Genomic DNA, 17,023 nt, shown 5'->3' with positions numbered 1-17,023 from the left:
CAATACCCCGAGCTCTACCAGCCTGGAATAAGGTAGTTCCGAATTCAGGACACAGAATCAATGGTGTAAGAACAAAGACCCACAAACATAAGAGCTTCTGTTTCTAAGTTTGTGATCTTTCTAATTATTTAGAGGAAAAAAGTTTGGTTTTTGCTGTTTTGTTTAGCCTCACAAATACCAGCATGAGGAGCAAACAACTGGAAACAATTTGTTTCTTATTCATGTTCACTACCAACTCAATTAATAGATCCTCTCTACTTTTATCAATCTGCTTCTTGACTTATTTCATTTAAACTACATCTCATTTTTAAGGCATTTATTTCCTGTAGTTGGGTCAGTTGTTGGCTCACAGCATGAAGGTTCTAGGTTTGAATCCCAGATTAGACATTTCTGTTCTCTCTGTGTGGATTCTCACCAGGTACCACAACATTCTCCCATGTTTTCAAAATCAGGCATGGTGGGTTAATTACCAACAGACTGTCCTCAGCTGGGAGTGGCTCATTTTCTGTCTGTCTCCGTGTCGTACTGTGATGGGCTGCAGCGTACCCTGGATCTAGAGAAATTACACCTCCGGATGGGCATTAGCCGCCCTCTGCTTCCAAGCCCCTCTAAAAACCAGCAGGGTTAAAGCAAGTGTAGGAAATGGATGGATGGCTTTACATCAAAGTGATCCCTCATGCATTAAAAATAACCTAAGTGCTACCTCAAAGTTTAATCTTCAGAAGTGTTTGTGGATCAGTATGACTAATTAGGCCACCTTCTACATTCAGTTCAATACACTGGCTACAGACGCATGAATGGATGGTAAACAGAAACACGAGAGTAAAGGCCGATAAAGACTCGCTTCTTTCCTTAGCGATAAGACAATCACACATCTGCAATGTATTATGTTGTAGCATGGCTGGTGGACGTTTATATCCTGTCTCACAAAGTGCAGTCTGGTATTGATACAAATGCAAAATGCAATACTCTGACTCTAAACTGTTATCAGTCGCTGAACCAAATATGGGGAACTAAAAAGTTCCAAACAGTGCTGAGAACTTACTCAAAGTTGTATCCACTATACCCAATGCAAAAGTGTTCTCTGTATTAGACGTAAAGTCGGCTTCCTTCAGATGGAGTTAGATGAAGAATCCTCTTTTCTGACAACATTCAACACCCCCATTGGGAGGTTCAGGCAACCTTTTGGCATAAAGCGTGCACCAGAAATATTCCAGCTCATCACGGAGCAGATAGGCAGGAAAGTGCTGATGTTGTTCTGAGGAGTAAAACCAAACACATTCAGCTTCATATCAAAACTTTTTACTGTCAATAAAACATCTGATATATAAAAAACATAGATTAAAACATGTCAGGATATAAAACTGGGTCCAGAGAAAGTGCAAAATGTGCTTCAAGATTGGGTAAATAAATAATCACACACACAGCTGCTGAGAGGAAAACATCACACGTGTCAGTTAAACAGTAAAGGAAAGAGCTGCTCCATCTCATTTCCAGGTTTAAAGGAATATTCCACATTTTATCCAGTCAATAGATGTTGACGCAGCGTGCTTTAACAACGGCTTCACAAGAAAAACGAATCACTTTGTTCAAATAGGACAGCTTTTACCAATTCTCTCAGGAATTTCTAGTATTTTTTAAGCTTGGTCAATACCAATTTATTACCAACTTAAGAACGACCCTGTGTCCAACTTTAACCGTTAAAAATCACATCAAAAAGCTTTGAAAGTCTTTAACATTTAGCTCAGCTAACCTAAGGCATATATGTGATTTGTTTCTTTATCTTGTATGACTCACTGGTCGCAGGCAAGCTAACAGTTTTAAAACCTGTTGAATCATAAATTAGAGATTCATGACATCTAGACGACGTCACTGTCATACTCTCCCTAAACATGATAAATCGGATATTTTATGCAAACATTTGTTCAGTTTATAAAATTCTTCATGACAATGCTGCTCCGCCTGTAAGATAAACTAGAGTGGCTAAGGCGCCCCCTGGAGGTCAGTGCAGCATCCCTAAACGTACGACTGCTTTTAATAGAATGCTTCCTCTTTTGTGCGACTGGTTACTGGAATAGTTTGTGTGATAATAAGTTCCAGTTATAAAATGTTTGAATATTTGGTAAATATACTGTTGCTGATAAATGGATTCATTATTAATGAGAGTATGGAAACGTTTTAATGAACAGTCTGCTTTGTAGTTTGGCCTGCTTGGTTTTAGTGAGATAATGAATGAATGGCTTTATTTGTAATTAATAACTACACTGGCTTCGCACCAAGTCATGATCTGTTAAATCATCCTGATTTAATCCAGCTGTCCAGGGATTACCTGGTACCACGCATCTCTCCGTCTCTGTACTAATAAATAAACAGGATATGATAAAATTACATGTTATTTTGTTGTATTCTCGCCCCCCCCTTATTTTTGCATACTTGTGTTATTTTATTCTTCACTTGTTTTTGTCCATTTCCTTTTATTTTAATAAATGTTCTCCAATATTTGGAATTATTTTCTGTTTTATTTCATTTCATTATAATTTGTTTTTGGGACTTTTCTCTTGTTTTGTTTCGAACTTTATAACATTTGATTCTGGTCAGGATGTTTTTCTAATTTAGGGGGAACATTCCTTTAAACGGTGAATTGAAAGCAGATTAAATCCTAATCTGAACAGTTATTAGAGGCTGAAATGATCCTGAGATTAGCTGAAACGTTTCCTACAGAGGGAGGAGCAGCAGGTCCGGTTCAACAGAACCGGGTCAGAACCTTCCACAGAACATTGTCAGAGTGTGGACCTAGCTGTCAGAACATTGGTTCTGGGGGTTCTGGAAGGTTCTGGATGTTCTGGAAGGTTCTGGATGTTCTGTAAGGCTCTGGTGGTTCTGGAGTTGATCAGGAAGTCACCAAGCTGAGCTGTAGTTCTGCTCCTGTCCAGTGGGTGGCGCCGCTGCCCCTGCCCAGATGTTTGGGTTCCTACAGCAGGCTGCAGGCTCCGGAACGCGTCGCATCCACCTGCCTGGACCTAGACGAAGACAGCCGTCTGAAAACGGCCAGCTGGGGAGAGGGACAGGGACAGTCTGTCCACTGCTCTGCAGGTCACAGCGATGATGTCATACCATCTTACCTTCCTGCTGGAGCCTGATCGACCGTCGGAGCGGAGTTCCGCTTCCCCATTGGCTGCTTTGGCTTCACTTCCTGACTGCTCTGCTGCAGGGCTGTGACCTCTGACCTCGGCTGCTCCTGGTGAAGAGCATTCAGGGGGCGTGGCTCCTCCAGACTCGCTGCTGATTGGATGCGAAGCTGGCTCTGCGTTCGGCTTCAGGGACCAGAGAAGCTATGGGTTAGAGGTCGGAGTCGCTCGCTGGCCACACACTGACACACAGCACCATATTCAGTTCAGTTCATACTTCAGTTCAGCATTCAATACAATTATCCCAGAGAAGCTGATGGTGAAGCCTGGGACTCTCAACATCAATGTGCCTTTGGATCAGAGACTTTCTCACCAACCGACGTGAGGTGGTGAGAATAGGGGACAGAACTTCATCCACCCTGGTCCTCAATACAGGCACACCGCAGGGCTGTGTGCTTAGTCCAGTTCTTTTTGTTCTGTTCACCCATGCCTGTGTAGCCATCCACTCATCAAACAGGGTTCTAAAGCATGCAGATGATACCACCGTAGTGGGTCTGATAAACAATGATGAGACCCTGTGAGACACAGTGGTGTTCACTGAACAACCTGGTGCTCAACACCAGCAAGACCGAGGAGGTCATAGTGGACTACCGGAGGCCCAGGAGGACAGTGCACACACCTAAAACGATTCGAGGGGAGGAGGTGGAGTATGTGGATGGCATCAAATTCCTGGGCATCCACATCACTTTGGACCTGACCTGGTTGCTGAACAAACCTCTTTTCTGATGAGGAAGACCCAACAAAGACTCTTCTTCCTCAGAAAACTAAAAAGGGCTGGACTCCCTGCTCAGCTGGTCAAGAACTTCTACAGAGAAATGACTGAGAGCATCCTCTGCCTCAGTACGACTGTGTGGTGTGGCGACTGAATGGTCCAGGTCACAAAAGACATGGCCCGAGTGGTGAAAACTGCCCAGTGGATTGTTGGGAGTGAGTTACCAAACCTGGAGCTAATATGTACTGGCAGACGGCAAAGGAAGGCCAGTTGCACTGCCACTGACCCCTCCCATCCAGGACACAAACAGCTTGTACCGCCACCGTCTGGGAAACGATACAGATACATAAAGAGCACAACCATCTGTCCATCTTCCATCCTCTCCCTGCAGACACTCACCCATTTGCTGCACCCTAAAGACTGATTAAAACAGTATCTATTTCTGAGGATACCACTTCAATTTCATTATGTTCTAGAAACATAATGACAAATAAAAAAAATAATATGTCTTAAATTTACTGGACTCTCTGCCGACGAAGATGTCCCAGTCTGCTCTTCATCACCAGCTCTGTCCTCCTCTTCCTCAGCTGTCTCCACCGCATCCTGACGGCCGTAAAACACAAATTACACATTTAATTATTTTTTTTTAGAGCTGCTGGGAATCGCTAGCGCTCTGCTAGCAGAGGGAATTGGGAAACTCAACCTACAGCTACACAAGCAGAGGAAACACACACCTGGGGGTAAAGGTGGGGTAACCAGCTCACAAACTGGGTCGCTGGAGGAAGAAAAGTGGCCCAACCTGATTGTGAATCCTCTCCTCTGGCAGTGAAAACATTAGGAGCTCTACAGTGCCCTCCTGTGGTGCTTCAACTTACTAATAATGGCTTTCTGATACAGAAAAGTCTGGAATCAGGAGAATATCTGGTGAAGCTGGTTTGTTTCTGGGTTGAGCCGACAGCCTGGAGTCTCTTTTATTCATCAGAACAACAACAAACTGGATCCAAGTCTGACTTTTCATAAACTTATCTAAAACCTGGATTTAATCAGAGCTTGAACTAATAGTTTTTAGTCTTAGTTTACCAGAAGGATGCCGTTCTGGCTCACTTGCTTTTCCAGTCAAAACTCCAAAGTTTTTACACGTTGGAAGGTTTTATTTTGTAGCCTTCATGGAGCGCCACAGGGAGACTGTTTAGAACCACTAATATTATCAGTAAATGAATTTACTGTGAGCTACAAACAAAAACAAAGTGAACATGATAACAGAAGTCATCCCCAATACTGTTAAAACATTATTATATTATTTAATGATGTAGGAACTTTTAATAAGCGATTCTTTTTTCCCTCCTGGGGTATAAATATGACGTGACGCACATCCTGATTTTGTTCAGCCTCTAGAAAACTTTGTGTCCATCTCAGCTAAACGCCTGATCCAATCAGAGCGGTGCTGTAGGCACACCCGGTTTCCATGGCAACCACTAGCCGCCATAAACATGCTGACCGGTTGCTACGGAGGCTAAGCTCTCCTGCCTTCACCATCATGAACATGAACGGAGCTGTTGATCAGTCCTGCTTGCAGCTTTGATTTATTAATCATTAAAACATGTTAAAATCATGAGAACGCAGAAACATTCCAACATTCCAAACAAAACAGAGAAGAACAAAAAGTCGGACATCACGACTCCAGACACAAGAAAAGTGAAAAGCAAAGCGAGAATAATAAAAGATAAAAAAGCAAAAGAGCAAAGCAGCTGAGCTGAACTGAACAGAACAATATTATGAGAGAAACAGAAGCAAAAGGCACAGCGACTAAAGTCAAAGCAAGTTATTTAAAAGCAGAAAACTCAATACAAAAATAAGAGCATATGGAAGTCAAATTCGGTCACAAACCACATGAAAAGAAAAGCAAAACAACTTACATCCCAACTTAAACATCAAGCTGTGAAATATGACTTTAAAGATCGAAAACACAGAAACCACAGACGTGTTTATGAAAAATAATCCCATTTTCTTTAACTGGAAACCATTGAGATAAAAACTTGAAATAAAGCCGCCTTCAACTTTCTCAGAATTGTTGCCAAAACGGGTGACTCACACCCGGAAAGTTTTAGAAAATATCCTGAAAATTTTATGAAATATCCTGAAGGATTTACAAAATATTCTCAAAGTTTGGTCAAGTAACGTGTGTAATGTGTAATTTCTAGCAAGTAACTATAAAGTTCTAAAAAACAAAAATCCTGCTGGTTTTAATCCTGCTGCTTCTGCCTGGATTTACCCTAAAAATAAAGCCCGTTTCTACTCCCCTACTCTATCAGTACTCTGTTAAACCCAGCTCAGGGTTGAACCTGAGAGGAAACAGGTTCTGACACCAAGGAGCTTCAGAGGAGGAGAAAGATCTCAGGTTTCCATGGAGACCAGGTTATGATTGATTGATGTTATTGCAGGTAAAACTTCATCCGGGAACTCCTCTTCCTCGTCTTCCTCCAGCTGCAGATTTTCTGCTTTGCTGCTTCCTCACTGAAGCGTTCCTCTTCTTCACGACATCCTCCTCTTCACTTTCATTCTCGTCTTCATCACCATCACTTTTCTCCTCCTCCTCACTTTCTTCCTGTTTTTCCTCATTTTCTTCACTTTCTTCTTCTTCCTTCTCATCACCTTCCTCCTCTTCTTCTCTTTCCTCATCCTCCTCTTCTTCTCCTTCCTCTTCCTCCTCTTCACTTTCTTCCTCTGTCTCCTCATCCTCATCATCTCTCTTATTTCTTGCATCCTCCTCCTCTTCCTCATTCCCCTCTGTTTCCTGTGATGACTTTAAAGTGTCACTGTCATCCTCCTCTTCCTCACTCTCCTCTTTTTCCTGTGATGACTTTAAAGTGTCACTGTCATGCTCCTCTTCCTCACTCTCCTCTTTTTCCTGTGATGACTTTAAAGTGTCACTGTCATCCTCCTCTTCCTCACTCCCCTCTGTTTCCTGTGATGACTTTAAAGTTTCGTTGTCATCCTCCTCTTCCTCTTTCCCCTCTGTTTCCTGTGATGACTTTAAAGTGTCGCTGTCATCCTCCTCTTCCTCACTTTTTAAACTGCTTTGCTCCTCTTCATCACTCACTGCTCCTTTGCTCTGAGTCTCCTGACTTGACCCTTCTTCTTCCTCTTCCTCCTCCTCTTCCATATCTCCTCCTTTGCTTCCTTTTTCTTCGGTCTCTTTTTCACTCTCTGTGGCTCCACTGGTTTCTTCCTCTTCCTCCTCCTCTTCCTCAGCAGCACTCTCATCTTCCTCAGCCTGATCTCCTGGTTGAGGAGTCTCACTGTCTGTGTCCTCCTCCTCCTCCTCTTCCTCCTTTTGTCCGGTTGAAGCAGATCCAGTCTCCTCTTCCTCCTCTGAGCTGGTTCTCCACCTTTTCTCCTCCTCCTGCTCTTCCTCCTGTTCCTCCTCCTCCTCTTCTTCCTCTTCCTCCTGCTGTGGACTCTCTGATGCAGGAATGACGTTGATGCTGACGGCCGACTTGCGGTTGACCTCAGCAGACAGATATTCAAACTCTTCCGGGTCTGAATCCGGTTTTGGAGCACTGCCCCGCCTCCTGGAGGCCAGCTGCTGGACCAGAACAGCGCCCCCTGCTGCCAGGGTGGCGGCGCCGGCCAGCGCACTCCCACCTGAGCACTTCCTCTGGGCTGCAGCTTCCTTCCTGTTTCGCTCGTTTTTGGATCTTTTGGATGAATCTGGGTTTGGTTTGGAGTGGGAAGCGTTTCTCTCGTCACTGATTGGCTGACAGTTCTCTATGGTCAGCCAACCAGCTTTGGACTCTGGTCCGGCTGGACCGGACTTAGAAGCATTCCTTCTGGCTTCTGGATGCTTGTCCCAGTCCGCAGCTGGTTTTGTCCCAGTCAGCTGGGTTTTGGACCCGGCCTGTCTGACTGCTTTGTTCTTATGATCCAATGACAAGAGGTTCTGTTGGTTCTGACTGATCCTCCTCTGGTTCTGATTGTGCTGGGCAGACAGAGAGTGAGTGTCGCTGCCCTTCTGGAACTGGGTGTGTAACGCCCGGCTAGCCAAGAACTTCCTGTCCTTTCTCTGCTCTCTGATTGGTTGAGCAGTGTGTTCTCTGATGGGTCGAGCAATCTGCTCTCTGATTGGCTGAGCATGCTTACCCTTCCTCTGTCCAGCACAGACAGCATGAAGACGGAAAGAGGCGAACGTTAGAGGAGAGCATGCAGGAAACAGAACCAAACTGGGCTAACATGATCAAGGTTTCTCCCAGAAAACTGGCTAAGCCCAGCGGTTGGGCACCAGGGCAGTCATTCATCCATCGGCCCGTCGTGTTTTTGAGTTAAAAAATGTTTAAAGTTGGCAGGAAATTTGAAAATATCACTTGATAATTATGTGTTATTGAAAGACTGAACATTAATACCTGAACACCAACTATATAGCCTTAAAAAATGCAAATATTTTTAAAAAGACATAAATAAATAAGCAACGGTTAGCCTGGCGGGGGCACAAGTAAAGCCTGGTGGTCCGCCAGGCTTATAATATACTGGGGCAAACCTTGATGATGGAAACCAGTCAAGCTAGCTTACCTTTGGCAGCTAGCTTACTGTGTGCAGCTAACTTACAGTAGGCAGTTAGCTTACTGTAGTTATCTCACCTTCTGAAGCTAACTTGTTTTCTGCAGCAAGCTTACCTTCAGCAGTGGAGACAGGCTGAGTGTTTTGTCGCTGGGATCCATCTTCATCACATGAGTCTGGCAGTAAAAACAGACATGAGGATGATGAAGATGACGTTGCTCCACATCTGGAGAATCCAGAGATTTCTCACCAGGTTCAAGAAGTCAGTGGTTTCTCCCAGTCCTCTCACACTGTCGCAGTCTGTCAGGCTCTCCATATCGCCCCCTGTCTGCCCTGAGGAGCAGCACACCATCCAACACAATGAGCCTCATTTAATGTACATTACTGTAGAAAAGCCTGGATTAATAAAAGAAAAATACAAATAACCAGTGATTATTGGTGCATCCACATCCAGATATTTAAAATTATAGGTAAATGAAATAAAAAAGGGTTTTAACTTAAATAATTAAAATGAAAAACTAAAATAGAAAAAAATTATGTATTAATTGTAAAATTATATAATATATAAAATATTAACATTGACTATTACTTATTTTAAAATGTTTAGATACACTTGAATTTTGTTTTTACAAATTATAACTGTTAAGAGAAAAAAATGAAACACAGAGGCTCTAAATTAATTCAAATATATGCAAAAAAGCTGAAATACTCCACTGAAAAACAGGAGATTTAAAAAAAAAAGAAATAAAATTGAAATTTTAGGTGAATGACAATAAATTTTAAAAGGTAAAACATTAAATTTAATTTTTTTAAAAATACCTGAATATAACATGTACAGTTATAAAAAATATGAAAGCAGAAAAAATAAAAACATAAGCGATTGATTGAAGAATAAATAAATACTAATATGAATTTTATTTTAGACTTTGTGAAACACATTTAGAAAAATCCTTAGGTTTTTTTTTCTTATTTATCTAAATAAATGCAAAGACAGTTAAAACACTGAAATGTTTTAATAAACCACAAAACGGGTGAAAAAATGTAATTCTCTTTTTAAATAAACTAAAAGTTTGTGAGTCGGTTCATGAAACTAAAATTAAAAAGGATGAAATGATTTTTAAAAAGAAAATCAGATTCTATGAAACCAATCAATAAATTGATAAATGATAGTAATGATAATATATTGACTGACTGAAGTCGGTACCCTGATGGTCGCCGTCTGGGCCAAAGTGCTGGCTCCCGTTAGGAACAGGCCTGTGGCTCTGCTGGTTCTGATCCGGTTCAGACGGAGGCAGCAGAACCGGCCTGTGATTCTTGTCCAATGGGTTCTTGTCCAGTTGGCCCAAGGCAGGAAGTGGCGTCTGCAGGACGCCCGAGGTCCTGGCGGGGAGCGAGCGGGCCGCGGGTCCAAACTGCTCTGGAGATCGCTCCTGCAGGACACGGGGAGATTCCGTCAGCCCACGCTGGTTCTGGAGCGGTTTGGACCTGCCCCAGCACCAGAACCGACCCGTTCCCTGCGGCGGACCCGGGCAGAGAGGCTGCGCTGCAGCGTGGCGGTCGGTTCCCCCAGGAAGTCGAACGCACTGTCCTCCAGCGTGACGGCGGAGCAGCCGGGTCCTCTGGGCTGGGCCAGAACCACCATGTGGCAGCCTCCACACGCAGCCTAGACAGAAAGGAGCAGATGGGTCAGAGCTGGTGGTCTGACGGCAGTCTAATGGCCTGACGGCGGCGACTCACGGCCTGGACGGCGAGAGGCAGGAAGCGGGGAACCACGGCTGGGTGGAACCGGTTGGTGAAGTTCTGGTCGCCCAGGCCCAGCTTCCCGTGTCGGCCGTCGCCAAACGAGTACAGCAGCCCCGTGTCTAGGGAGAGAGCCACGGGGTCAGAGCGAGTTTGGGAGCCCACTCCGGTCAGAGGTCGAAGGTCGGAGGTCACCTGTGAGGACAGCAGTGTGGCTCTCCCCGCAGGTCACCCGAGTTGGCCGGCCCGCCTGGAAGCGCTGGACGGGGCGCGGCAGCTGCGACTCGAACACAAACGTCCCGAGGCCCAGCTGGCCGAACTGACCCAGGCCGAACGAGTAGATGTCGCCGCTGTCTGGGGTCAAAGATCACACACTCTGCTGGTTACTACACAGCAGTAAAACATGCTGGAAAGCTGTGACACAAAGAAAAATCTGATTATTTAACTGAAAAGAAAAATAATTAAAATTGTAATGAAATAACACAAATACGGTAGAATATCTAAAAAAAAAAACACTTAGATTTTATTAAGAAATAATAAAATAAGCAAGTATTTTAATATTTTAATAAAAAATCTGTTAAGGATTAATAATATGAAAATAAAATGTAAAGCCTAAATATTTTATCGATTCCATTTTTTAAATTAAAACTAAATGTAAAGCTTAATTACAAAAATACAGGAGCTCTTCCACGACACCAGCAACACCGGAAGTATGTGGCAAGGCATAAAGGCGATCACAGATTACAATTCATCCTCCCCCCCAGTGGGTGAAGTTGATGCTGACTTTCTAAATGGACTCAATAACTTCTTTGGGAGGTTTGAGGCACTGAATAGTACTCCGGCAAAGAAAACTGTTCCCCGCCAGGAAGAGGACCCACTCTGCCTGGATACAGCCGATGTGTTGAAGACTCTGAAAAGAGTCAACCCACGGAAGGCCCCAGGCCCTGACAACATACCCGGGCGGGTGTTCAGGGAATGCGCAGGTCAGCTGGCTGGTGTCCTAACAGACATTTTCAACACCTCACTGGACCAAGCAACAGTGCCAGCCTGTCTCAAAACTGCCTCCATCATTCCGGTGCCAAAGAAACCTCAAGTCACCTCTTTCAACGATTACCGGCCTGTAGCACTGACTCCAATTATGATGAAGTGCTTTGAAAGGCTGGTAAAAGAACACATCGTCTCCAGACTCCCCCCCACATTCGACCCGTTCCAGTTTGCCTACCGCCGAAACCGCTCTACTGAGGATGCTATCTCCTCCACCCTACACCTGAGCCTGGCTCACCTGGAGGAGAAGAACACTCATGTGCGGATGTTGTTCCTGGACTTCAGCTCAGCGTTCAACACAATCATCCCACAGCATCTGGCAGGAAAACTGGGACACCTGGGCTTCAGCACCCCCCTGCGCAACTGGCTGCTAGACTTCCTCACAGACAGACCTCAGTCAGTCCGGATCGGACAACACACCTCCGATGTCATCACCCTCAGCACAGGCTCCCCTCAGGGCTGCGTCCTGAGCCCTCTGCTGTTCACTCTGATGACACATGACTGCGTCCCCAGGTTCGCCACCAACCACATCGTGAAGTTCGCGGACGACACAACGGTGGTGGGCCTTATCAGAGACGACAACGACCTGGACTACAGAGAGGAGGTGGAGCAGCTGGCAGACTGGTGCAGAGACAACAGCCTGATCCTGAATGTTGACAAGACGAAGGAGATGATCGTCGACTTCAGGAAGAACCGGCCCAGCCACGCTCCACTGCTCATCAACAGCTCGGCTGTGGAGGTGGTCAGCAGCACCAAATTCCTGGGGGTGCACATCACTAACGACCTCTCCTGGTCAGTGAACACCATGTCTGTGGTCAAGAGGGCACAGAAACGTTTGTATTTCCTGCGGAGGATGAGAAGAGCACACCTGCCCCCGCCCATCCTCAAGACGTTCTACAGAAGCACCATAGAGAGCATTCTGACCAGCTGCCTCTCTGTGTGGTGTGGAGGCTGCAGCGCCACCGATTGGAAGAACGTGAAGAGAGTGGTGCGGACAGCAGAGAGGATCATCGGGGCCCCCCTTCCCTCCATTCAGGACATTTCATCCCAGCGCTGCGTGTCCCGAAGCCGAAATATCGTCAGTGACCCCTCACACCCCCACCATGGACTGTTCTCCCTGTTGCCCTCTGGAAAGAGGTTCCGTAGCATCCGGTGCAGGACCACCAGGTTCCGTAGCATCCGGTGCAGGACCACCAGGTTCCGAAACAGCTTTTTCCCACTTGCCATTAGACTGCTGAACTCTTAATCGCACTGCACTTAAAATCTGGTCTCCACCTTATACCTTGCACATGTATAGAAACTAAAGAACTTCTATTTCTACTGTCATTCCTGCACTTTATATTTTATATTTCATATTTATATTCATATTTTATATTGTATTTTATTTTATTCTGGAGTAACTTCACAACATTGAAAGCTCAAAACACTGTCCTGAGCCGAAATGCAACGAAATTTCGTTCTGTATACACCTTTGTGCATGCAAAATGATAATAAAGTCTAAGTCTAAAGTCTAAAGTCTAAAGTCTAATTATTCTTATAAATTAATACATTTTAAAAAATGTAAAGTACTAGTATTTTTCATTAATTAAAAAAAGTTCTAATAAAATGGAGGGAAAATTTATTTTAACAAATATTTTTATGCTAAAAAATATTTTTTACATAGATTTTATTCATCCATCCATCCATTTTCTAACACCCTTGACCCTAATGGGGTCAGAAGGTGCTGGTGCCCATCTCCAGCGAACGTTTTGGGCGAGAGGCGGGGTACATCCTGGACAGGTCGCCAGTCTGTCGCCGCATAAATTTTATATTAAATAAATAGAATTTAAAGGTTATTAATAAAAACAAAATGAAAGATAGCTGTCCTAAAAAAGATTATAGAATTATTAACCATTAATTAACAGAAATGCAATACAATTAAATTAAATACTTATTCCTAGTTTTTGTTCATTTTCTTTGAGTTTTCGTGCAGGTTCGTCGCTAAAGCTCTTATTCTTCGCCAGTCGGTGTGTGATGGCTAACCTGTTAGCGCCACCGTGTGGCTGCCGCCACAGGCAACCTGCAGCACCGGCTCCGTGATGCTCTCCACCCGCTGCGGGACCCGGTGTCCAGCCAGCCGCTCCGGCCGCAGCCCCAGCTTCCCGCTGTCCCGCTCCCCGAAGGTGAACAGCGCTCCGTCAGCTGCTGAACACACGCACATTAGCCGGTCTCCTGGTCCAGGTGAGACCAGTCACCAGGTGAGTCTCACCTGTCACCAGAGCGGAGTGGTAGTATCCGCAAGACACCCAGCTGACCGGCCGGCCCACGCTGACCTCCAGTGGCCGGGTCGCCTGGCCCCGCTTCCCCAGCCCGATCTGACCCTCGGAGTTCTCGCCCCACATGAACAGCTTCCCGCCCTCTGCAAACAACATCAGGGTCACGTCGTCACCATAGCGACGAGGCTACAGGACAGCCAATGAACAGCCATCTTCACGCAGAAAACACTGGCTAGCTTAATTTACAGAGAAATCGTTCAAAATAAGGAATTAATAAACACCTTTAATTATAAAATATTTACTGTAAGTGTAACAAAAAAGTAAATATTAACAAGACGAACGTTGAAAAGAAACTCAAAATTTTAACTGAAAATGTTAATTTTGGTAATATTGTGTTTCAATAGTAAAAAAATAAATAAATATACCATATAATATATGAAACACAATTATTAAAATAATTATTTTAAAAAAATTGTCCAAAGTATATTTTTAAAATTTTGAAATGTACCGTTTCTAAATTTTATCACGTCTAGATTTGAAGTCTCTTTATAAAGTAAGAAGTGTTAAAATTTAGATATGGGCCATTTAAAATGTAATATTATTGTATTATCAAACCTTTTAAAAGGACAGGCTTAAGTTTTAAAATTAATTTAAACCTTTTAAATATGGAATATCTCTTGATTAAAAACAAGAAATCCAACATACAGTTAAAACATTTTTTTCAATTTAATTTAAAAACATAATTTTTAAAATATTGTATTTGTTTTCTAATTAAAACATGTTAGAAAATATGTGAGCTGAATACATTTACAACAAACTTTAAGGAATTAGTAAAATGCTGACTATGGAAGATGAGGGAAACCCACACATCACCTGTCATGTTTTCTCACCTGTCAGGGCGGCGGAGGTGTTGGACCCGGCTGCCAGCATCTTGATTGGTCCATGCGCCTGGAAAAAGCCGATCCTCTGGAAGGCGGTCCGCTCCTCGCAGTCGCCGAGTCCCAGCTGGCCTTCGCCGTTCCCGCCGCACGCAAACACGTGTCCCCGCTCTGCAGACACACACCCAAACTGAAATAGCTGAACTCTGACCCCAGATCAGGGCTGTGGTTGGGGTCAGGAACCAACCAGTGCTGATCAAAGTGTGGTTCCGTCCGCATGCCACCAGCCGGACCTTCTCACCCTTCAGAGCTGGAAAAATGAGGAGAGAGCAGGTCATTTCCTTTCTCACTTCCTGTCAGAGGCCTTCGCCTGGAGACCCCACCTACCTTTGACACAGGTGGGCTTCTGTACTGTATGCTTGGAGCCCAGGCCCAGCTGGCCCCAGTTGTTACTACCGAACATGAAGAGCTTCCCGTTTCCTGAGGAGGAAGCAGCAGCAGCAATTCAGGATCAACCAGCAGCAATTCTACAAGAAGCAAAAACAAAAGCGTCTACCTGTGACCAAGGCACTGTGCTCATCTCCACAGGCGATCCTCTCAGGAACGTCGTTCTTTAGCCAGAACACACTGGGCATGTCGTCAGCAAACTTACTTTTTCCAAACGTGAAAACTGCTCCAGACTCTGCAGAAAACACAGAGGCACGGAGGAAAAACAAAACAAAACAACAACAGAAAACCAGATCAGATCAAGAAGAATGAAACAAGAAAAACAACCAGGAGGGACATTCACCTGCTCTTTACACTTCATCTCGACGGATGGATGGATGACATTTGAGTAAAATACGGATGCTCCCCAGTGTTTGCATTAGGAAAACTTTCCAGCTCTTGTTTTCAGCATTTAAATTGGTTCAAACTGGTGGAGTTTGACTAATAACTTTTACATTAATTCAAAAATTCTTAAGAGTTCCAACATTTCATTTTCCTTTTAGAATCAATAAAGTATTTTGTATTTAAATTGATCTCCTAGCTCAAGACCGTCATCAAGAACCGCAAGTTTTCTTATTTTAAGACTTTTAAAGCCGTTTTAAATTAGAGCAAACGTGGTTTACAGAAGAAAATGTTCTGAGCTGTAAATTTAACTAACCCGATGAGAACAAAACCCGAAGCAGAAAAGTTATTGACGAAAAAATTACGAACTTTAATGTCTGTTTTCTTTAGCCTAGGAGCTAATACAGAAGCCGGTGTGGGGTTTTAACACAGCTAATTAGCCTAGCTAACAACATGCTAGGCTAATATTCCAGAAACTCGCCCTTCTCCCTCCGTAATATAACACTGCTTATATGCATTTACCGGGTATTTCGTCTTCTGCCTCCTCTGCCATCTCTACAGAACTTTAATCCGCTTTGTTCGATGGTCGGGGAGTGTTGGTGAGCTCAGCAGCGACAACCCGGAAGTACACAAAACTTCTCCTAGGATACGAAGCGCTGGTTTTGATTTCTTAAAGGAGCAGCGCACGTTTTGAAAGTTCTAAATTTCTATCCAATTTGTTCCACTGGTACAGGTCAGTAAATCACAACATCATTTAATAGACCATATATTTTAGTGATCTGGTTAAAAAAGCAAAACGTGTAGATAATATAGATCCATTTCAATCATTTATTTTGGTCAATTCTGATAATTTTGGGTTGCAGTGTTTGAAAAACTGAAACTCTGTCAGTTAGAAAATTTCAGCTGTTTATAAGAAATAGAAGTGTCTCGTTAATATAGGAATTTTATGTTCTGGTCGTGTCATTACTTATCGCTTCTGCACCCGTTTTTACCACAATTTTTCCTTCCACTCAGCTTAAGTTACAAAAATCTGGATGAACAGAATACTCCTGCTGATAGGCAGAAAAAGTAGACTCCAGTTACCAAACCAGTGGTACACACGGTCGAAGCGGAACCAGGACTTGAACGGTATGTTGATAATTTGTTTTGGGTTTAACCAGGATTTGCTTAGAACTTATTATTTGGGATATTATAATTTAACATAACTAACTACTTGAGTTGCAATTGTTATTTCATAGATTTAGTTACCACTTGATAGTTAGTATCTGGTTCAAAATGGACTATTTGTGGAATGGACTATGTTTACCATGATGCTTTAGAACTAGAAGAAGAAGAACTAGAAGTTAGACAAAAATGAAAATTTGAAGGGTTTTTCCCAGGAAGAGCTACTATGTTAGCTGAGTTCCTACACTCTGTCATATTATGTATGATTCGTTCATCCTTTTTATTCACTAAAGTTCATCTGAATACTCCATCCAACTCCTTTTCGTCTTTGAATTAGTCGAATATATTATTTCCTTGTTAGTGTTTGCACCGGTATCCCCAGACTGCACGCATATGCGTGTGAACATTTCGCGTTACTTTGATGCAACTATCATACACAAAACATAAAGTATGATGTTTATGTGTGGAATACAAATCAAACTGTGTTTATAATTTTAATTACATGTTGGATTACATAATTTGGACTTAACAGAAGTCCAAAAAATGTACATGAATTTTCATTGTTTTTTTGTTGTTGTTTTTTTTGGTCATTTTTAAGACAAGTTGTGTTTCAGTATTGTCAACAATAAACATATAACTACCCAGTAATATTTTAAAAAT

General features: G+C 43.3%; 2 protein-coding genes and 1 long non-coding RNA gene across 6 annotated transcripts; 1 reads left to right on the top strand and 2 right to left on the bottom strand.

The window, feature by feature from the left end:
* Nucleotides 1-1,286: 1,286 nt before the first annotated feature.
* On the bottom strand, nt 1,287-15,920 carry LOC106928342 (X-linked retinitis pigmentosa GTPase regulator-like). 4 transcript variants are annotated; one of them, XM_088012046.1, is made up of 16 exons: nt 15,722-15,920; nt 14,928-15,053; nt 14,759-14,851; nt 14,619-14,681; nt 14,384-14,542; nt 13,487-13,636; nt 13,261-13,422; nt 10,390-10,548; nt 10,192-10,316; nt 9,962-10,117; nt 9,647-9,884; nt 8,705-8,787; nt 8,571-8,630; nt 4,420-4,503; nt 3,123-3,314; nt 1,287-3,052 (listed from the first exon to the last, which is right to left on the bottom strand). In XM_088012046.1, exons 1-16 carry the CDS (start codon nt 15,750-15,752, stop codon nt 2,972-2,974), a joined length of 1,962 nt encoding a protein of 653 aa, XP_087868172.1. In that variant the 5' UTR covers nt 15,753-15,920; the 3' UTR covers nt 1,287-2,971. The 4 variants fall into 4 exon arrangements, with proteins under 4 accessions (XP_087868172.1, XP_087868174.1, XP_087868173.1 ...); XM_088012048.1 differs by having other exon boundaries at nt 9,659-9,884; nt 15,722-15,919; XM_088012047.1 differs by having other exon boundaries at nt 13,261-13,419; nt 15,722-15,918.
* Nucleotides 5,468-8,191, bottom strand: LOC148155898 (uncharacterized). Its single transcript, XM_088012100.1, has 2 exons — nt 8,180-8,191; nt 5,468-8,125 (listed from the first exon to the last, which is right to left on the bottom strand). The coding sequence occupies exons 1-2, from the start codon at nt 8,189-8,191 to the stop codon at nt 6,350-6,352; spliced, it is 1,788 nt and encodes a 595-aa protein (XP_087868226.1). The 3' UTR covers nt 5,468-6,349.
* On the top strand, nt 12,017-12,746 carry LOC148155897 (uncharacterized). The gene is made up of 2 exons (XR_015765125.1): nt 12,017-12,405; nt 12,436-12,746. It is a non-coding gene; the product is annotated as an uncharacterized LOC148155897 (long non-coding RNA).
* Nucleotides 15,921-17,023: the final 1,103 nt, after the last annotated feature.

This window comes from Poecilia mexicana, unplaced genomic scaffold (genome assembly GCF_051168715.1).
Source record: "Poecilia mexicana isolate PSO_F unplaced genomic scaffold, ASM5116871v1 scaffold_13, whole genome shotgun sequence".
Lineage (NCBI taxonomy): Eukaryota > Metazoa > Chordata > Actinopteri > Cyprinodontiformes > Poeciliidae > Poecilia > Poecilia mexicana.
This window is presented reverse-complemented; position numbering and strand designations above follow the sequence as displayed.